This window comes from Copadichromis virginalis, linkage group LG13 (assembly GCF_057382275.1).
Source record: "Copadichromis virginalis isolate Kocher_CV1m ecotype Utaka linkage group LG13, C_Virginalis_male_GT1.1, whole genome shotgun sequence".
Taxonomy (NCBI): Eukaryota; Metazoa; Chordata; class Actinopteri; order Cichliformes; family Cichlidae; genus Copadichromis; species Copadichromis virginalis.
Genome location: NC_140630.1, coordinates 27,192,365 through 27,215,188, shown reverse-complemented (window position 1 = coordinate 27,215,188; position 22,824 = coordinate 27,192,365). Strand labels below are relative to the sequence as shown.

Below are 22,824 nucleotides of genomic sequence, written 5' to 3'. Positions count from 1 at the left end.
AAAAGTGGGACAGACGAGCTTCCATTCAGCTGTTTATTAATTAGAAACACACAAGAAACATAAAAAGACCAAACTCAGCACTCTTCACCTGCCCATGACCCCCACCAGCCAATCACAGTCATTCAATACATCCAGAAATTAATAATCTGATTTTCTAAATGAAAACCACTCACTAGGTACGTGAAGTTAAACAGTGCTCGGCCCGCCCAAGCCTGATATGTAACATTGGTTTCATCTAGAACGCTGTGTGAAAACTGCTTTATCACCGGCTCTCCTGAGACGCTGTGGAGCTACATGCTGTGTAAATAATAGACTAAGGCATGCTTCTGCTGCTGGTTCTTTGGATCTTCCAGGGTTGTGCCTCACATCAGACCAGGTTGCAAACTAATGTGAAGGCAGCAGCTGCAGAAAGTCTCTCATGCAGAGTGAACGGATCCTGACGACCTCCCCAAAGCTTTGGGAGAGAAACAAAAATGTCTCTACAGCCGTTACTTTTCAGTTTTCAGAAACCGATCACACTGTAAATTGAATAACATACTGATGTAGATGACAGACTAAATGTTTTTATTTTAATTACTAATAAAATTGAATAATAATAAAAGGCAAAACAGCATGGACATACCCCTGAGATGTCTGAGTGACATACTACTGTGAAACGCATTAAAAAAGAAGAAATGTACGGGCATGGTTTAGTGGTTAGCGATTTAAAAACAGCTCCTCATAGGATCCCAATATTTTAGCAGTTTACAGGCAAACACATTAAAATTCAGAAATTTGACTTAAAAGATTTCATTTTCCCGAGTGCATCTTCTGGGATTTCTCCCCCCCAGGAGAGCTGTGGTTCCTCTCAGAGTTACAAACACACCAGTCCAAACAAATAAAAGCAAAGACCTTCATGGAGCTACTGTCTTTAACCTCAACAGCTCATCACAATAAACCCACAATCCATCCTCAAAGCAGGATGTCTCTGAATAATCCAAATAAAAAGCCTCCTACTGTGAAGCTTCTGCAGTACACTTGAACTCATTAAAGGGTCCTGGCCCTCAGCTTTTTTCTTTTTTTCGTCGTTTTACTTCTTTTTCGCCTACACAGTGCTGTGAAGCGTGAGCTTACGTCTCCTATTAGAGACGTTACATGAGGTGATTCTGGTGTTACCTCTATAATTATCACAGCTACGTCAACAACTTTGTGATTCTTTTGTTTCCTCTTTGAGTGGCTCCTCCCTGCTACACGTCCACACACCCGCATTCAACATGCATCCACGCAAACAAACACACTCATGCAGGTCTTCCTGATGGCAGGAGCCACCCTCCGTGCCTCCCTGCTGTGTCGACCTGCCGGCTTCGCTCACAGTTTGGCTGCCCTGAGGTTGATGTGAGGTTTGACCAGAGGGAACAGAGGCAGACTCCTCTTGAACTCCGTCATGTCCTGAATCACTGTGGGCTGCAAAGAAGAAAAAGATCAGAGGGAGGCTGACAAATGTAAAGACCCCTCTACAAATCAAGTTCAACATAGCTGGACTTTGTATAAGTTAGCTGGCTCAACCTATCACAGCGTAATGGATATGAACGTCTGAGAGTGGGTTGAACGTTCTTATTTAACCCAGGCTTCTTCTGTATGCCTTCACATAACTGGGGCTTTTAACACATCGTTTTCAAAACAAAATGAACCAATTAGGAGCTGCCTACTTTGGTCACATGAACAGATCATAGAAAATTATAAGAGCATAGAATTATGAAAGTCAAATGTAACACACACACACTGCACATGAGCCAAAAAAGCAGGATGGTGTGTGTGACACTGAAGAAATTACACATAAACTCACTTTAAAGGTTTGATTCACAAACATATTTTTAAGGTTTTTGAGTTGAGTGACAGGTTCATTATTTGTTGTTTTGTTTGTATGAGAAACAGGCCTCCCATTCCAGTCAGTTATTGGTTAGACGTATTGGGATATCCTGGTTATTGTCACCGTTTCAGGTCCTTTGGGTTTTCACCTTCACCGTTTCACATTTAAGCTGCGCATTTATAGTAATGTTAAAATCTGACTGAATATCAGCAGCTGGGGAATCTGTCAGGTTTACAAATAAAAATAAAAAAGTTTGATCCTTACCTGTGGCAGGGAAGGAGCAGGAGCCAGGTTGACATCATTCTGAGCGGGGAACTCTCCCACTACTGGACCTGATGTACACACAGACAGGTCAGACTGTCAGTGAGCGACCTCAGTGGGTGTCTAAATGAAGCCCATGTTATCATCTTGTGTCTACAGATACTCACAGGTGTCCATCTCCCTGGACAGCACGTGCACCGACACTTTGTGTCTCTTTGGGGCTTCGACCGTCAGTCGCTCCTGGATAGACAGACAGACAGGTGAGGATGATACATGGAGGTTGTCAGGGAACATCATCACCAGAAACTATTCCCTCCATTAATGGAATGACTCATCACTTTTGGGAAAGAGCTTTGCTACCACAGAAAAGAAACCCAGCACAGACAGGATGGCTGTGTGTGTTTCCCCACTGAGTGTGTGATCAGTTGTGACAGCCCTGTGGAGATTTAGCGACACAGTCGGGCTTCATCTCCGACTCTGGATGGAGGATTATATTAGACTGAACATTTGGCTCATCTGCAGTCAGACGGCGTCAACTGTGGCAACCAGAAATTAAATAATAAAAAAAGAAAAAGAAAAGACGCAGCTTGTGCGATTGCTGCTGATATGACATTAGAAATGCATTAGGTTTATTCTGCATGGGGGCTGTAATGGTTTCTGCAGGGCTCCGATAATGCCAATTCTTTCTGGGGCCAGGTGTCCTTGGGCTCTTTATCCCCCCGAAACAAGCCGGCTGGCTGTCATTATTGCCGCTGATATGCTGTGAGCGTCCTGTGTCAGTGTCACCTCCACAGCTATGAATAGAAGCAGGAGGCTGGATGAGATGAAAGCTAGGAGGGCAGAATGAATGCAGCAGATCTGTGTATGTGTGGACACACAAACAGAGTAGGTGGTGCTGAGAGCAATTTTTATCCTTATTTTACACCATAATTTTCTTGTTAGATAAGATAACCTCACAAATTCAGATTTGTCTGACATTTATCATTTCAGCGCTGCAACATGCGGGGTCGAGTATATCCAGTTTTACTAGAAACACTGCAAGTTCCTGCCACTTGAGGCATCTCAATCCCCCATACAGTCCCATGTTAAAAAAGCCCGTTGAGAACAGGATGGGTAGGGTGAATTTTTTCATGACACTTTCTTGATCAAGGCTTACAGTGAGTGACAGGTATGCTGATCGAGGAACTGCAGATAGATGCTCCTTGATCTGAAGTGATCCTCATCTGTGTTTGTGCTTTTGAGCTTTTGGTCTGCAGTGAGGTACGGCCCATCCAAGAAGTCGAGGTCTAATATTTTATTAGCATGTTGCAATTTAGAGATCCAAGTCTGCGTGATGCACTCATACAGTGCACAAATGCTTCCAGCTAAACAAGCCTGCTAGAATTAGCCATAACATAGGCTCCTACGAAAGTGGTCACTTATGGCTCCCCCCCCCCCAAAAAAATGTCAGCAGCCAAATTGCTAAAGTTCAAAATGTTCAAGTCTATCTTTTACATATAGTCTTTGATTATGAGTTTCCATAGTTACCATTGTCTTGTGCTGTTAAGCGTCTACGAAACGTATTCCAGTGAAGAGGCATCATGAGACATAAAGCTGTACTACTTACTCTGTAAAACTCCATTATGTTTTCTTTTGTCAGAGTCTTCAGATACGCCACTTCAATGTTGTCTGCAAAACAGCAGGAAAAATTATTTAGTAAATTATTTAGAAACTTTTTAAAGAATGCAGCCAGCATCCTAAATACTGCAGCACCAAACCAAAAATTCAAGAGTGACCCATCACGGTGAAAGTCAGCTACTTGTGTCAGTTATTACTACAGCACTTGGATGTTTAAAATTGAGTTCAGTCTTTTGCCTGTGCAACATATTGATATCAAACATAATGAAACTCAAATGAGCAACTTTTGGCCCAAATGTTCATGATTACATTTCACTGGAAACATGAAACTAACAGCCACTCTTCTGCGCTTCCATGAAGCAGACCTTGTGTAAGCTCTTATTCATAAATTGTGTTGCATGTTTCTCTGAGCTCTTGGTATTAAGCCTGTTAGCATGTTCTCCCGACACCCCCGTCTCCTCTAACACAGCTAGTATCACCACTCCCTTGGCAGCACTACAGTGTTGCCGTCACTCGGGGCTTTAGGCAGATTACTAGTGAATCAGGCCCATTACAATCCATTACACTCAGCAGAGTGCTGGATGGGAGAGGTGTGCTGTGGCTGCAGATTATTTCAGGCTTTAATCAATCTCAGGTTGTGCTTGTCGAAGTAACATCCCACTCACCTCGGGGAGTGTCTGAAATATACTGAAATATAAGAACTTGTACTTAAACACTTAGGCAAGCAATCAGGAAAAACCCATTTGGCCTGCAAACTAAACATAATTAAGAGTTATTCAGGAGGTGAAGAGGACTGCTGGGAAGCCTCACCTCTATCAAAATTGTACTGCTGAGAGATGATCTCTCCCCAGTATTTAGCACACTCAGCAGACAGCTTCTTCGGTTTGTCCAGGCGGCGGATGGCCAGGGCTTGGATGTGTTTCTGGAAGGCTTCCTCGCTCATCTCCTCCACAGCTTTCTCCATAGTACACAGGAAGGCTTCCACTCGGCTCTCCAGGTAGTGGGGCGCCTTCTCCGACTGGATGAGGAAGTAGAGACCTTGCACTCCGTTAGCCCGACGTGGCCCACTATGCACGCTGTAGCCTTTTAGGGGATTAAGAGCTTAGGAAATGGAGTCACAGTGCAGAAAAACTACATTTATATTATCATTAATAATAATACGCATGCACACAAAAACACGAATAAGGATGAGTACAATAGGTCTACTTTTTTATTGCTTTTTATAACTCTCATTACAGTGATACTTAAGATGTGGTTAAGAGGTGCAACCCATTCATTCTCAAAGTTAATAAACATTCCCACAGCTGACAGCACTTTGCAAATTTCATTGCACTGTAATTCTCAATAAAATGCATAAATATTAAAAGGAATAAAACATCTAATTTAGTAAACTTAATGCAGCTGATACATTTTTTCTGTCTGTATAAACACTCCATCTCTGGAAAATGGTACCCATGTTATATAATGGCAATATTGCCTTATTGTCTGTGTTTTGCAGCCTCACCCAGCTGTTCTTTGGTTCTCAGTGTACTATAGCAGGGCTCAGAGATGATCTGAGCGAACAGCTCCAGCAGCATGTTGTCGTGTGTACTCTGCATGTCTATTTGGTAGTAGATATCGATGCCACAATCATTGTGCACCTCGTTCTTTTGCTGGTAAACATACCAGCCACCTGCAATCATGAAAAACAGAAGCACATCCACAGTGAGAGAGGAAGAAAGGGCCGGGTTGCTTCATGTGGCCTTTAACCCCATGTACTCCCCTTGTTTTTGTACTTGTGCAGTTATATGTAATATTAAACAGACTAAAAACAGGAAAGAGAAAGACTAGATGTAAAAATATGAGCACCTGTAATTCTTCTGGCTTTGCTTTTTGGTCTGTGAAGGTTCAACAGGACCTCACTGAGATACGCTGAGAACTAAACTTGGCATGTGAGTGAGCAAAACCATCTGAAGTCATTTAAAGCACAATCCTTTTCATTAACCCAAAATCCACTGACTCATGAACTCTGATAAGCTTAGAAATGAATTTCACCAGCTGTGCTGTACAACTTAATACAATCCATCCCTGCACACTTAATCAGGTCTTTCAGTGCTGCATTAGAAACTTGCACAAGCAATTCCTACAAAAAGCACATGAGCTGTTTCATTGTAGTTTTACAGCTGAACTTCAGTACATTGCTTGAGCCATAGATAAGTACTGTACAGTAAAACCAGCACAGTTCAGATAGAGGACAGGGGACACTTCAATAAGACAGAAACAGCCCGTTGAATGCCAACAGCAATAACTCTAGTTTGTTTAAATCCACTGTGATCAAGTCTGCTCTGAATGCAGGACGAGTGCAGGCTGAGTAATGCAGGTGTCTTTATGCACATGCTGACTGAGCACTCTGGACCTGACACTCCCTGTCAAAAGTTCTACTCAGCAGCACTAGTGTAACTCACTGGGTTGAGCAGGCAACCCATATGCGCAAGGTTAAGAGTGCCCCCCAGAGGGAATGTGAAAACTCCAAACAGAATATGTGTATATTTAGCTGTTTTCTAGTCTTAGTCCATCAGTGTAAAAGTGACAGCTGTCTGAATTTTAAACAATGTGCTATCTTTGCTTATCTGCATTTAAATTACACAGTACCACTACCAGTGATGGATGTCTGACTGGCCACATTTATGACAACTTTCTGTTTGAAGCTTTGTTTGAAGCCTGTATGTCCTCTTGCTCTGCGTCTTAATGGCAGTCTGGAGCCCAGCCTGGAAAGTCCCTCAGAGAGACACAGGATTTCTCCAGGTGGCCTCGCACAGCTCTGCTTTTCGCCTCCACATCATTCAGCTTTCCTAATGTGATCTGAAAGGCAGTGCAGGTTTGCCTGTGTGTGTTCATTGTCTGAGCTGCTGACAGTGAGGTGTGTATGTATTGTAGCCAATGACGTCCATTTCCACTCAGTGACCATTATGTTCCTTTGAGGTAAATGTGGGATGCTGAATTCAATCAGGTCTTTTCTCAACAAACGCATGATGGTGCCACTGATGACGAGGGCGAGAGTGTTGGACAAAAACCCATCTGCACGGTCGCCGTGGAGACAGTCATGACTGGCAGATGAAGATTTAGAGAGCTTAACCTGTGTGTGTGTGTGTGTGTGTCTGTGTTCGTGTGTGTGGTTTGGAGGAGTAGAGAGGACCTACCGTCTGGAACCTGCACCTGTCTGTAGCGAATCAGCTGGCTCGGGAGGAGAGGCTTTGTGTGAGCATGCTCAGTGAGCGTGTCCTCCACCATTTGCATCATGCCAAGAGCAGACTAGAGGAGTGACAGATGGAAATGAAATTCAAACATTTCAGTCCACAAACTCTTGAGTAACACCGGCTGAACTCTCAGAAAAACATTTTGTAGAGATCTAAGAATTTAAAATTTTCCTATGTACATTACTTAGAATAACCCAACTGGCTCTGTCCAAACTGGACCCATTTATACAACCAATTTCCAGTGATGGCAGATGTATATAACATTGATTTTTCCATGACCACCCCCGAACTAGTCAGTACTGTAGTTCGATGATGGTCATTAGTCGAAGGGATCATTGGTCTATTTTATGAGTCTAATTCTCCCTCCAGCAGACTGTGACACTGTCATTACATGATAATGTTGGAGCTGTATAACAAAAAGTGCAACTGGATCACAGGATCTTATATGAGACAAAAATCCTCTGAGATATGAACAGAGGACCAAATAAATGTTGCGAAGGCATAAAAAGTGTAGTTTGTCCCACAGAGACAAATTCTTACACATCACTAAAGCAGGCATGAAAGGAAAGCTGCATTATTACAAACGTAGACGCCACAGATTTAGGAAACTTTTAACTTTAAACTGGTAGTAAAATAATAAAGTAGTGACTCCAAACACCAACTAACCTCCTTGGTGATGTTGCCATGAAGAAGGACTTTGATATGTAACCACGACAACAGCTGAGGTATGAAGATGTTAAGGCGTGGGGGAGTTACATCTGCAATACAGATCACAGGCAAAAGCAATCAATCAAAGAGTAATTTTCCAAAGCTGGTAACAGACTGATTAAAAGAATAACTGCTGAGTGTGGTGACAGTTGGACAGTCTTCCTGCCACTAAGAAATCAGCACATCACATTTCATGGTGGTAAAAATCATACTTAAAGATTCAGTTACATGTGCATAAAAGTTTAAGCAACTGGTGGATGGGCTAAATCAGCACACAAACACTGATTATTTGCCTGTAGCAGCACCAACACAGCAGGAAGCAGGAGACTCGCAGCGTCTCAGAGATTCCAGACAGAGGAGGACGGCGGGCTAAAGGGACTGATAACAAAAACGAGCTGTGCTAATTGGAGGCCCAGGTGACTGAGCTCCAGGTCCTGACCCAGCAGGTTAATTGAGTCTCGTGTGAATCTGAGGATACTCTGTGTAAGCTCTGTGGTTAAAAATATAACAAGCTGCCCTGCAGGCTCCAGACTGGCACTGTGCATTGGAAAGACTGCAGCTAGGGAAGCAACTGCTAGAGGACAGCTTCAGCATTTAAAGGAGAAAAACTGAAAAGAAAAGACCCAAGGTGAGAGGAGAGGCCTCTACTGTGTGCAGAAACCTGAAAACTTCAGTGATAGTTTTACATTTTTCACTGCAGCTATTATGTTAACCTCATGCAATTAATTCAAGCCTCACTTTTCATTTCCTCAGCTCTGGCCTGAAGTAAAGCTTAGCTATGTGTTTATTCTGTGTTTTAATTAACTCTGTTTGGTCCACAGATGAAAAAGCAGCCAGTAAGCATTCCTGCTGAGACAGAAGAGAAACATTAAGAGTCTCACCATCTAGAGCCTCTCTGAGCTCATCTTTGGTCCAAACAACCTCGGTCATTAGAAGATGGAGGTAGTACATAGCATGATAGTTAGGCCTCTCAGCTCTGAAGTTATTCAAAGACCTCATGTACTGCAGAAAGAAAGAAGGCAGAATCAGATCACCATTAAAACTGAGACTGGAAGCTAAACTATTACTGAGTCAGTGAGTCTGAACTTACAGCTTCCTTGATGATGTCAAAGCGCTTCTCGTCTATCTCAAAAGTGGCCATCTTCTCGATGATCTTCTTCAGCAGGATGTGCTGTTTGTCACTGTAGCCTTTAACAGACAGCTGCAGCACACAGTGACAGGAGACAGGCGGCACATCATCACAAACAAAAGGATACATTAAGCTTATTAGCATAACAGTTAACATTTGTTGTTATGAAGGTTTTGCATTCATTTGCTACCATGAATACATGAATGTGTTCTCCATTTAATTCAATCGTGGGCTGGCCAAACTATTGTGAAGAAAATCTTTCCAGATTAGACCGACTCCTCATGGTGAAGAATAATCTGAATCTCTAGAGACTCAAAAACAAAAACAATGTCAATGTTCTGCCTGAGTTCACTGCACGTGCTTGGGCATAAATGAATTTTCCTGCATCACGCACACCTAATGGCCCTTCAGGATTCAGCATAACCTCCCAGGGCTTCGCTGCCACAGCTCACCTCACCTTGTGGCCAAGCCCCTGCAGTGACACCTGTTAAAAGTAATCTCTCCAAACATCGTTAACCTTGACAAACGGCCAGCATCCACACTAACACTGCTGACTCAGATCAATTACTTGCAGCCCATCACACAGCTATACAGCCCTCTGTAAGGACACACCACAGTCATGAATTCACAGGTGAGAAGGGAGCTAATGAATGCAGGTTAGTTGGTTATTATGACAGCTGAAGAGTTGTTAGAAGTCAGCAGGTTTTAAAGAACAGTGGACAGACAACACCACAACAAACCAGCAAATATCACTTGAAAAAACAACAACAAACAAACAAACAAACAAACAAACAAACAAACAAACAAACAGGGTATCTGCATCAACTGACCTTATCCCTTATATCCTGTGGCACAGATGCCTTCTCATTCACTGTCTGGTATTACATTTACAATAAAAGTGCCAAAAAATAAGAAATAAAAATAGATGGCTACTTTTGCCTGCTCTGTTATTCACAAGGGGCCTCCCTCTGGGTACCTCCGTTTCATTTAGGAAACTTTTGCTTGTTAGGCAAACGTGTAGATAACCGTAATAATGGCAGCAAAAGACACTAAACAGAATTACATAGGCAGAGTTTTGCGTACTATTAAAGTCTGCACAAAACTTGACATTTTATTATCAGTATACTTTTTTAAAATAAAGATGTTGGCACGCCATAGAAATGTTAAAAAATGAAAAGAAAGAAGTCAAAGATTTATCCTTAGATGATAATATGAAGATAATATGCCAGTACGGGGCTTTACAGCAGCGGCCCCCAACCTTTTTTGCACCACGGATCGGTTTAATGTCAGACAATATTTTCACGGACCGGCCTTTAAGGTATCGCAGATAAATACAACAAAATAAAATGATACGGCCAAGACAAAAACTGTGGTACTTTTGTAAATATAATAATAAACGAGAATTCACTGTGTAATTGTGTAACTTTATTAGCAGCGTCCTCCTGAAATGCCCCAACAACAATTAGAGTAACATCCTCCTCTCTGCCCCTTAATGCTCTCTGGTTGCTATGGTAACGCATAAATATAAGACACACAACTACAACACGGGAAAAGACCCAGGGAAACCGAGTTAACAATAAAATCCCAGAAAACCATAAATTTCACAGCGGAGCCTCAACTCTTGCGGCCCGGTACCAAACGACTCACTGACCGATACCGGTCCGTGGCCCAGGGGTTGGGGACCGCTGGGTTAAAAGGTTTTCTGAAGTGATATAAAACACACGCAGGTTCAAAATCTCTACAGAACAGTCTCTAATGATCAAGTATGTCAAACAATAAAAAACTTTCAATATACGGCAGTTTCCTGTTATTGTAACTTGCAGTCTGGCCACAGACGCGGTCAGATTGGAAGGTTAAAGTCGCCCATCAACCCAGGCCTGCCTGAGCCATTGTAGCCCCGTCTGAGGATAATAAAGGGAAGAGAGCATGAGGTCGGAGACGGGAAGGGGTTATGAATACTTACATGCATTCCATAGGCGGTATTTTGGAGTTCATAGTTCAAGCCAGCTAGCTCGGCTGCATATGCATACTCGTTGAGGGAGTCCTTGAGGAGCTCCAGGTATAAATATGCCATGTTACAATGCAATGGGTCCACGTACGCAAACGGGCTGTAGAGAAAATGCCACACAAAGCATACAAATAAAGCTGCATGAGCTGATGCAAACTGCAACTACTGTATAGCATGTTTCACAATTTATGAACATATAATTAATTGTAGCTATCAGGAGTGTAACAGTGGAATTACTTATAGACTAATACTGTCTAATTTCAGCAGGGATTGGCTGTAAAATGTTGGAAAATATGGCTAAAAGCTGATCTAAGCTAATCCAACCTATCCTCTGAGGTGGCAAAAGTACAACAGTACAACTCTATTTGCTGTTGCCTAAATTTTAGATGGGGGGCTTTGCCTCTACACCAAACAGATAAATGAGTATAGCCAAGGGCTAAAGTGGGATTCAGCTCTTGGGGTAACCCTAAAATTGGCTGTAGTGGGGCAGTGTGGGGAAAAGAAATGCTTGCACCAAATATAAGCGGATATCAAACAAGCAATCATGCCAGATTTCCCACCACTAGGTTTCAAATGTCTAATTAGCATTATCACCTTGAATTACTTTGATGTCTGCTACCCCTGATGTAAACTAACATTCACTATTAACACCACAGCCACTCTGGACCAGTCCAACACAGTGCATTACTGTAATCGTCACCACAGCACCGCAAACTGACCAGTGTAGCCTGCACCTAGTTGTTGAGTACTTTCATCAAACCAGTAACCAGTATGTTTTGCGACATATTTCACAATACGAAAAAAATATAACTTCAACACTTCATGTATAGATTAAACATCTGTAAAACAAAACAAAACGAAATCTCTCTTCTTCCTCGCTTTCTTCTTTACTTCCTATGCCTTTCTCCACATCTAAAGTTATCTATCAGTATCTTCTCTCTCTGGGAAATAGAACAGCTGTACATGCACAATTATTAGAGGCTTTTTGCATATTTCATCTCTTCATGTGTAACAAGCACTGGCACTGGTTATTATTCCATTTAGGTTTGAATTGGATTCATATCAGCTACAGGGGTTGCTGACTTACAAACCCGATAACACTCATGCATAATTCGATATTTATTTTTGCACTTTGTTATCTGATTACTTTAAAACTTATTATGCACTGTTGTAGCAGCAGTACATTTATGATTTCTCATTATTGAGTTAATCTTAAGAGTCACAATTTACTTGGTAAGAATTTGTGTCCACACTCCAGCTGCAGAACAAATCCTCTATATTTACTACTCACCTGAAGAACTCAAAGTTCAGGCAAGCCTTGGGGAGGAAGAATTTGTCATCCTGCTTGAACCACACCTTGCTCATAGCAGTGTCCTGGAAGAAATGAAAACCAAACTTAATTTCATATTCATGGGAAGTCTTAACAAAGTAAAGCATTGAAATGCAAGCAGAAGGTAAACTGTACAAGCAGACGACGCTCATTTAATCACAGAAATCTAACAGTGTTACTTTGATAAGCCATACTAACTTTTATTCAGTTGTTCCAACAGAGATGGGAAATGTAAGCTTTTATTAGCTGCTTAGTTCCTCTGATCCTGACATAACAACAACTAATGCTTGATGTCTAAATCACAATACCACATTTCCATATGAAAGCATAAGAGACTTAAGAAGAAGCAGGTAAGCAGGGACCGTCCAACGCAGTCAGACAATGAAAAGTGACAACACTTTGATGGAGCTGTGCAGAGAAAACACTTGCCTTGATTAAAGTGGGAACTGACGGAGAGTCTTTCTCAAGAGGGTAGATCTCGAAGTTGGTAGGGATGAACTCATTTTTCATTGGCAATTTGAATTTGCCGTTGAGGTCTGCATTTGCCCATTTCTACAACAGAAAAAGATAAACAATCAGAGCCTTATATAACTGATGTAGTGGTTATACGCTGATTACACAGCAGAAAAACTGGACACAATCATTCACCTTGATGGTCTCCTCAGAGATGGCCTCCTGTTTGTACTGCGTGCCGTACCACTCTTCTGTTATGTCTGTTTGTCCTTCAAATGATTTTGACACAACTATAACTCTGGAAAAGTAAGAAGACAACAGGTCACATTATAGATCTATACAAAAAGCCCTCTGTGCTACTTAGTGCCTGTTAGCTTCACAAGATGTGAGTGCTTTTCCATTTCGATCATGTTTCAGGTGGTGCACAGCCATTGACACATCGTTTGGCTGGAGCTGTCAGAGTGCAGGTTTTTCCTAAGTTTGAACATTTATCCCATCAGTATGTTTTAGTTAAACAAAGTTCAAGGACTCAGTGTAAAAGGAAATGGTGTTTCTCTGTAAGTTCTCTTGTAGCTGGAATGAGATGGATAAATAAAGAAGCATTCGTTCATTAATTTAAAGCAGTTTTGGCAGAAGCCCAGAATTAAATGGCCACTTCAGTAAAGGAAGAGACTGGCATGCAAACTGTCAGGGTCAACCAATGACTGCATGCTGTCGTCTCCTTAATACACATTAAGAAATGGACCGGTTACAAGTCTGGACTTTGCTTGGCACAGCAGCTGCAACCCAGTAAATGAATTAAAGCTACACCAGGCCCACTTTTATTTCAGTCCAGTTATCCAAGTGGGACTGCAGCTGTAAAGTTTAGCTTAAAGTTTATCACACCATGTGCCCACATCTTCCTCTGAGAGGTACTTCATACTTGGTAACAGAAAAAGCAAGGTGAGCCTGACTACACATCACCAAGTCACACTGACCTGACGTGTTCTGGTCTCAGCTTATCCAGCACCATCTCGATTAGATCTGGCTTGAAGTCTTCCAAGAAGTACTCTGCTGATAGAACTTCTTCAAGAGGGTAGTGCTGCAACACCCAAAGAAACTTGTTAGCACTGTACTGCTTGAAAACAGAAATCTTCAATTCTGAAATTTTTCTAAAGACCTCCATAAATCGAATCTTCAGTTTCAACTGGACACCTGATAAATTGGCTGTTGGACCTACCTGTAGTAAACCTGCCATTTTGGAAGTGTAGTCACGAGGGCGCTCCTTGTCTTTAAACCTGAAAGCAACTTTTTTTAAATCCTGCAGAGAGAGGCAGAACGGTTGATGATATAACAGCTGAAGTAACAAAACATACAATTGTTACATTCAGTTTGAACTATGTACCCTTAATAGAACTCAATCAATAATCCATCTATATTCTATTCTAATTTTTATGACTTTTTAAACTAGTTTTTACAGTGAGGAATAGAAAATAAGTTTATACTGCCCTCCAGAAACAGTATTACTGAACTGACAACATAAATCACCTTGTACTCGTTAAACACCCACTCTTGAGGCCCTTCAGAACGGAGTTTCTGGATGTACTGGAACATGTGGAAGATTATGTCCTCAATGTTCACTGCAATGACACACAGATCATGCCCCAAGATTTAATATTCACGTATTTCTTGTTGCTTTATTTCTTTTACTTGTGCATAGTGAGGAATGATCATAATCACATGCAAAACACACAAACTAGATACAATACATGTAAAGTAGTGGGATGCATGACTTACAGAGGCCCTCCTCAGTCAAGTCCATCTTGATGTTGAAGAACATGAATCCTCTGGCTCCCTCTTTGTGTCCTCCAAGGATTGTGTCCACCCAGCCTTAGAAAGTAATTACCGTTACAATTTAGTAATGTGTTTCTTTTATTTTTATGATGACAGAAACCATTACTGTGAATGTTTCTGTACTAAAAGAAAATTAACTTCTATCCCAATCACTAAATTAGAGGCACACCGCTCTGCTGGGTAATGTTGTGTTACATTTTATGGTCGCAAAACACATAATTAAGTAACCTCTGAGGCAATAAACAACACTGAGTCAATTATATATTTTAGGATATGGTTTTACTATGTGTATCTCTTTCTCCTTATAATATTTGTCACCAGCTTGCAGTCTGCTACCTTTAGATTTTAGCTCAGAAAACAAACTTCCAGGTCCTTCATGACCAATCAGATGTCCCAGATAACGTCCTGGCTTCGATTTGTAGTACTTCTGTAGATCTGGGATGGGGAAAGTCACATAAAGTTTCCTAATGTCTTTGACAGGAACCACTTTGTAGAATTTCTGTAATAAACAGAAGCGTGTGTGATTCCCACAGTAACATGATAAAAAACGTTGACAGTCATTTTGCAATGCAAAAAAATGTAAAGGAGTGATAGGTAAGCAGCTCACTTTAAGGTGTTCTTCTTGTAAAGGGTGTTCAGGGAATTCTGGAATAGGCACATTCTTGTTTTCCACTTCTCCAAATAACTTAACCACCATGGCCGTCAACTCATCCAACGACTCTGTCAGCAAAGGGTTAAAAAAAGCAGTAAGGATGTGCTGTTCAAAGAAAAGCTTTAAGGATGTCAGCACTCATCATAATTACCCACAGTGCCCTGGTCCTTGGCTGGTAAGCAAGCTAGTAAATATATAAAACATGTTGTGATGCTACTAAGAATCTGTAAAATCTTATTTAAAATAAAATTAAAACTTAAAATGTATTATTTTTATTTATTATATTGTCCAAAAGCAATTTTGAGTCATATTTACTATTCGTTTAAAGTGTTTTAAGAATTTTTAAAAGAGTTGTTTCTGGCAGTAAATTACATTACGCCGTTTCTTAGTAGGTTTTAATACTAATCACCGTTACTCTACCGAGTGGAGGCAACAACATTTTTAACTCATTTACCATTTATCAATTCATTGGTTAGTATGGTAGGCATTAAGAAGCCAGGACCTCACCCATAACAACATCCTCTTTAATAGTATCCAGTTACTCGCTGCATAGGTTGGGTGTAACCATCACCCATGTGAACAATGACATCTTACCTCTTCCTAACACACACAGTCCCATGAGGTTGGATGAGTAATACGTGGAGTGGAACTTCAGGAGCTCCTGACGGATATCAATCCCCTCTTTAAATGGTCTTGTCTCTAGTGTCATTTTATTACCTATAAGAAAAAGTTATCCCTTTTATTAAGCACACACATTTTCCAATTGTACAGTTAACTAATGATCATTTTCTGTTGTTATAGTTTTTCAAAGAGTCTAAATGAAATTGCCAGCAAACAAATATTTGTGTTAAATTCTTCAAAGTTGTAGTAAAAATTGCTTATTAACTACAAGCTAAAGCGTATGTAAATAAACTTGATTACAGTCTACATGTAGCACTGTATTTGTTAACACAGACACCATCAAAGCAGCAGTCAGAAGAAGCTTATGTTAGTCTGCTGAGTGCACTGCTTTCAGGTCTGTTTGATCCTCTCCTGTTCTTAATGGGAATACAGACGGTATAATTCAAGACTGCCATCAGGTGGCTATTTTGAGCTCACAGCTGCTCTGAGTATACGTCACTTTAATCTGGGATGACTTTAACAGAATAAACTCTTTTCTCAAAAAAACTTGACTAATGGCATGTTCATGTTTTTAAAACCAAAGCCATTAAGAAGTCTTTCTGGGCTAAAACAGCTGTCTCATAATAAGTAGGCTGCATGAATGTAAACCTCATTTAATCAAATATTAGCCTGCTCCAGTAATTTCTCTGACCCCTTAACATTAACATATGTGACTGGATTCTGCTCTAGATTAGTAGTCTAATACAAAATCTAAAACACATCATATCGACCCTATGAAGGGAATCCTTGCTTAAATATTCTGTGCAGGGCGGTTTTGCTCTCCAGTCAAAATATTCTGCTATAACAACTGAAATGTGATGCACTAAGCAGTCAGAATGAATGATGTAATGATATAGTTTCAAAGTGAAGTCTGGCAAGAACAGTTTCTACCTGTTCCAAATTTACTGAAAGGGTGTTTTGGGTTGCCAGTGGCCTTTTCCAACTGAAACAGCCTCCAGGTATCATTCTTCAGGTTCTTCTCGTACTCAGAGTCCACAGCGTTCACCTCGCGGTCCTTGCAGCTCTCGTCAAACAATGGGCACAGAAAGAACTGGGCAAACCTACAAAGGTCAGAAGTTGCTGTTATCAAGGAGTACATTTCAGCATGTAGAAAAACCACAGGGTGTGATAATAGTTATGGCCTAGCCGGTGGCTCAGTATTGTAAAATGCATAATCTTGTTTATTTTAAATAAAGATTATACACTACAAACATAGAGGGAGAAATTCAAATAAAAAGCAGTCTGCCATGATTACAAAAAATTAGGCACACAGATATTATGAAAAGAGATAAGAGAATAAGGCTAACTAATCGACACATATGATCCTTTCATTTTCCAGAAAGGAATCATCATCAATAATTCAGATCACTCCTCACAGTTCTTTCCTACCACTGAAGCCCAGGTGGCCTTCACGATTCAGTGGTGGAAGGGAACAATTAGCCTATGCGACAGAAACAGATGCTTGCTAGAACCATCATTCATTTCTAATTAGGTAAGCCTACACTGTAGGTTAATTTCCGACCACCAGAACGTCCTTTCCAAACCTTGAGTCCCAAGGGCTACACTTTATACTGATAACTAGATATTTAGACACCTCCCATAATTTGAAAAACACAGGTAACTATCAGTGCTATCCCTCAGCCTTTAAGTAGACACACCTGTGGTATCACTTTACAAATCCTGTGTTGCCTTATTCTCAAGTTATCACATTCAGATGATTTTCAGAAAAATTATTTTGTCACTGAGATTCAAACTCATCTGAGATTTTTAGTAGATGCAGCTATGGTACCAATTTGAAAATCCTAAGTGACTTTCTTCTTGAGTTATCGCATTCACAAGATTTTTTAGAAAACTTGACCTTGACATTGAGGCTGAGGTAACTCAGATTCAAATTACTCTGAGATTTTTAGTAGATTCATCTGAGATTGATACCTACAGTATCAATTTAAAACACCTACATCGCCTCGTTCTCAAGTTATCACATTCACAAATGTAGATGTCCACGGCACTCACCCCCCTGTCCGGCATTGCAACAACATAATACCCCATCAGCTTTTTACAGCTAAGGGGTGAAAAGGCAACCTAAACACAAACAACCCTGAGCTTTTAATAGTGCATTCTCTATCACTTTGAAGTTTCTGCCAAAATTAATACTATCAAATGAACATCAAAGTACCTATCTAATGCTCCTTTCAAGTGCTCATGGGAAACATCAAAGTAATAGTTGGTATGTTCTCTGCTGGTGAAGGCATTGGAACTGCCTGCGTGCTCACTGAGGAACTGGCTGTACTCGTTCTCCTTGGGGTACTTCTCTGTTCCCAGGAACAGCATGTGTTCACAAAAGTGTGCCAGCCCTGAGATGTTTGGTGGGTCAGACAGAGAACCTGCAAATTAAGAGAAATTCCCAGAGAAATGTAGTTAATGGTGCTGCTTCTCTTTGATCAGAGAAATTTGTTCAATGCAACAGTTGTGACTTTTAAAGTTTGCCAGGTGAGAAAAACAGATCTGTAACGGCACCAGAACAGGAGGATTTATAAGCAATGAGATGCACGCTGGTAAGCTGTTCATCATTTTCAATTAAACACAGAAACTATTTCACACGAATTCACATTCTTCACGCACTCAAAGTATCTGTCTAATGCTTAACACTAGAACTGCCAAGGAGGTTATTTTTGACCCCTAATCCCATCCCGCCATCTAATATTGATGAATTTTCCTAAATCTGGTTTATTCATTAGACAGTGAATTTTGCAGCACGAGGAATAAAAAAAAAATTTAAAAAATAAACAAAACAAGACTTGTGGCAGTGGCAGGTTATGTTCCAAATTTCTTTTTTGCAGGCATACGGATCATTTTGTGCAAAAGAAGAGTCATAAAACCTGAAGCCCGAAGCACAAAGCCCTGCTCAACAGAGAAAGATGATAATCAGTCAAGAAACCAGTTATCTTGAACTGGAGTTTTAGGGAAGTTAAACCTGGAGTTAAACCAGCTAAGCCAAAGAAAGCCTGACTGTGTTGAGCTTTGCCCTCGGGGCAGACTATGAGACCAGACGAGTGAATTGGACAGGTTTCTGGCTGTGCTGAGCGGCTGAACTGAAGAGTGTAGTGTCCTATTTCAAGCAAATAAAGAATGAAAACTGGAGGAGAACAAGTGATTCAGACAGTCTCAGATCTGAGGAGAGGCCCTGCAGACTGAGGCAGAGCTGTGAGGCTGAAGGTTTGGTGAAATGGAGGAGATGATGATGTATTCAATTCAATTCAATTTTATTTATATAGCGCCAAATCACAACAAAAGTCGCCTCAATTATAAACTTCTTAAAATGTGTTTCTTATTTGCTTTAGCAAAGTGTGAGGGCAGTTTTAAAATGTAGCCAATGACTGATTCAATCTGCTTCACAGTGCTTTTTATACCTTCTTTACTTTAGGCAAATACCACAGGTATTCACTGGTAACTTTTCCATAATGCTCCTCATCTGTTATTATTAAAGTTACTGCATTACATGTGGTGTTGTTTGTACCTGCTGTTTACTAGTATCTGAAACTAGAACTGAACTATGTTACATTTACACACTGTAATGAAATAAGGTTTCCAAACTGGTAGGGACTCACTGTTTGAGAAGTGCAGTTTGCAGATTTAAGTATGAGCATATAATAATATACTTGCTATTATAAACAGAAATACCAGATAATACAAAAAAAATACCCATCCAAAGCTTAAAGGAAGTTTGGCAACTGAGCATCTCTATGAATGGAATTATCCTGTTCGGCAAAGCACAGTTAGAGTATGATGGGGAAAATTTCTTCCTTTTCCATTTGTTTTCCAGATGTTCTTTGTGTAGAAAGCAACATAAAAAAAGGAAGTCATGATCACCTGGCAGGACAACAGCAATGAATGCCTAATTACCTATATGGACATCCAAAGCAGCTGAAGATTTGTCTGTGGTCGGGTCACTGATGAGCATTGCCTTCAGGCCATTGGTAAACTCCAGGCCCCTGTACTCCCGCTTGTCCTCAGGTGAGCGAATGACATCACTAACCACCCTCCTCACAACCTGGCCGGTCATTCTGAGTGACAAGGATGACACCAGCCTGCAAGCAAAGAAAACCAACTCTTGGAGTTTATTATATTCTGATTTAACGTGACATAATGGCCAAAGGGGATTTTAGTACTAAACATGCCTCGAAATGCTGGCATACTACACTGTGGAAGCACATTATCAGCCGACTCTTTCCTATTATTTTTTCAAGTAGTAGTCCTCGCGGACTTCCGTGTGCCTCTCAGTTTATTGAATAGAAATTATTTACTTTGCCGTCCAGCTAACCGCAATAATATGATCAAGGTCTAACACCTGTAGTGCTTTATAAAACGTGAACTGAAGCACAGTCTTTCTATACAGCCTACAAAGTAATTTAAAAAGCAGTTATTATATTATCATGGCTCCCCGGGTGTAGATGCTACTTAAAAAAAAAAATCTAAGTACAGTAATTGAAACAGCAAAAACAGGTAAAGGCAGTCAAGACGAGGGGAAAAAATCCCGTAGGAAGATGAAGACAACTGTCCGGCTGAACAAGAAAAACAACACACCTGCCAGCGATTAGCTACAGTAACTGACTAGGGGACATTAATTAATTCAACAAAGAAACTTTATTTTATCGTATTAAAGACAAAAGCTTCAGAAAGGTTCGCAATGTTGAAAAGTGTAATTGTTAATGTGAGCTTCTAGCCTCCACATAAGGTAGGCACGGCTAACAGTATCGCTTTAGCGAGGTTAGCTGGCTAACGGCACGAGCTGCTAGGATTAGTTTGGTGTAAAAAAAAAAAAAAAAAACCAACCCGCTTATTTTTAAATAAAAGTAACAATTATTATCTGATAGGGCTTACCTAACAGTTCGGTTAAAACAGAAGAGGTAGCCTGCTGACTCTTGTTGACTGGCGCTTTTGGTAAATGCACCTATACACACTTTGAAGCCTGAGACAGTATGAAAACAGTTTTGAACTGTTTGGATTTATGCATATAGAAAACGAAACCTTAATGTCTGTAGCGTCATCGTTTAACAGACGCAAGCAATCGATAGCAGAAGAGCGAGCGCCTCACTAGGGCAGGATGTCACATTTCTGTAAATGTGTCTTCAGTAAATTCTGACACTTACATCCTGGTATAGTTGAAGGTGAAACAGACGGGAAGCATCAGATCCTACAGAGTAGTAGTTCATAATATTGCGCACTGTCAGTGAATCTGACATCGATTACACTGCCGGGGTGAGGAGTTCAGCGTTTTGTATGGGTGAAAATGAAAAGTTGCGGAAAAATAACGGGAAAACAAACAAACAACCACTCTCTTTTCAGTGATTGTGAGCTCATGTGCGCACAACTTTGTTTGTGTTTATATGCATGCTTGTGCACATACAGAAAGGCACACCAGCAGGCACAAACAAATAGCCGAGAACAGAACTCAGGTGGCCCATTTTCTGTAACCCGTTAAGGTTAATACATAATGAGCACTGTTACTTTGTTTTTTTAAACATAATAATAATAATAATAATAATAATAATAATAATAATTATGTTTAATGTTCCGGGATTTTGGAATCATTCTTATCTGTGATCACGCAATCGCTTTGCAGCTGGCTGGTCCCTCTAACATCATATCCAAGTTCATCAGATACTACAGCAGTCCAGGAATCCCGGTGCACGAGTTCCTGAAATACCACAATAGCGATAATAATAGCTATCCTTTCCCCCAAATCGTAGCTCAGCAAACCATGCAGAATGACTCACTGATGGACAAAAACACAACTCCGTCTTCTGAGTAAAATCCGTGAACTTCAGCATTGATAAAGGGATCATGGTGGGCTCCATCTACTGGACCGCTGTCACATAAGTGTCTACTTAAGTTGAGTAAAGGCAACTGAATTCACAGTGCACAAAGCAGTTTCATGCATCAGGCCTGCTTTCTGTTTCTATTTTTAGATGTAGTGATGTTGAATTCACAGTTCAACTAGTTGGACTTGTGTGCAGCTGTTTTCCATCTCCTCAGGACACACTCTTTACATTTGATCCTGAAAATGTGTATCTACATTTATATCTTCATACTTTTGTTCATTAGCTGTATACTGCACTGTGTGAGTCTAACCGTACTCAGGTGTAACTGTCAGTGTGAAACGATGATGCTCTAATGTCTGCTGCTGCTAAAGAACAGCCAATAATAAATAATAAACAGACAATAATATAAATCCATGTAAGGAGCTTAGTCAGAAACTTGATTATCATAACCTGATGATAGCAGACAAGTTTCAGACAAAAACAAATAATATGGAGAGTTACTAACACCTCAAACACCGTCTCCTCATCCATCACAGAAATCCTCACTGCAGCTGGTCGGTGTTCACTTCATCACAGCCACAAACAGATAAATAAATCAATCCTCAGCCTCTGAAACTCAACTGTGTCAGCAGCTGCGCCCTCAGGTTTATGCAGGAATAAAACTAATACTCGTGTGTCTGCAGGGATCGGCTGTCCAGTTCCTCGGATCCCTGCAGAGGATATTGGAAGACCATATGTGGGCCACACGGATCCTGTGTGGCGCCCTGGTCTTCCCCACCATCACCACCATCGTAGGGAAAACTCATGTTCAGCGGCGTCAACTCAAACCTGCAGAGGACCTGGTGGGTCCAAATACACTTACACTGTCAACAAGCATGATCAAAATTGTTTTGCACATGGCTTTGATGAGCAGGATAAAACCCTGGTACCTAAGTCATCTCCAATTTTCAAAATCCATCACAGTGCTCCTGTTTCAGTTAAATACTGTGAGGTAATGCTCAAGTTTAGCCACAATTTCTGGCAAATGTATTGAAATGTTGAGATATTAGGACGGATGAATATAGAGCTCTGATTTGAGTGAACTGACCAAAACAGTTTGATTTATAAGACGTGAAGCCTAATGTATCAAACTCCTTTGTTCATGTGTAAATAACGTGGCTTTGAATTAACAAGTTATTGCTGAGATGAGAATCTGAGTGAGAGAGCCTGTTTAACACACTGTATAACCAACCACCTGGAATATTTAACCTGCACATGTCAACTTCT

The 22,824-nt window shown here is 40.7% G+C and overlaps 1 protein-coding gene across 2 annotated transcripts; it reads right to left on the bottom strand.

Moving 5' to 3' along the window:
- Positions 1-19: 19 nt before the first annotated feature.
- Positions 20-21,006, bottom strand: LOC146695863 (insulin-degrading enzyme-like). Of its 2 annotated transcripts, none has more exons than XM_085478326.1 (25): positions 20,887-21,006; positions 19,640-19,824; positions 17,913-18,120; positions 16,628-16,797; positions 15,671-15,793; positions 15,032-15,144; positions 14,761-14,923; positions 14,368-14,460; positions 14,119-14,210; positions 13,811-13,891; positions 13,569-13,672; positions 12,787-12,889; positions 12,568-12,690; positions 12,100-12,182; positions 10,764-10,908; positions 8,762-8,872; positions 8,553-8,673; positions 7,630-7,721; positions 6,907-7,018; positions 5,232-5,399; positions 4,538-4,810; positions 3,717-3,778; positions 2,278-2,350; positions 2,114-2,181; positions 20-1,443 (listed from the first exon to the last, which is right to left on the bottom strand). In XM_085478326.1, the coding sequence occupies exons 1-25, from the start codon at positions 20,922-20,924 to the stop codon at positions 1,348-1,350; spliced, it is 3,000 nt and encodes a 999-aa protein (XP_085334452.1). In that variant the 5' UTR covers positions 20,925-21,006; the 3' UTR covers positions 20-1,347. The 2 variants fall into 2 exon arrangements, with proteins under 2 accessions (XP_085334452.1, XP_085334453.1); XM_085478327.1 differs by lacking the exon at positions 20,887-21,006 and adding an exon at positions 20,618-20,673.
- Positions 21,007-22,824: the final 1,818 nt, after the last annotated feature.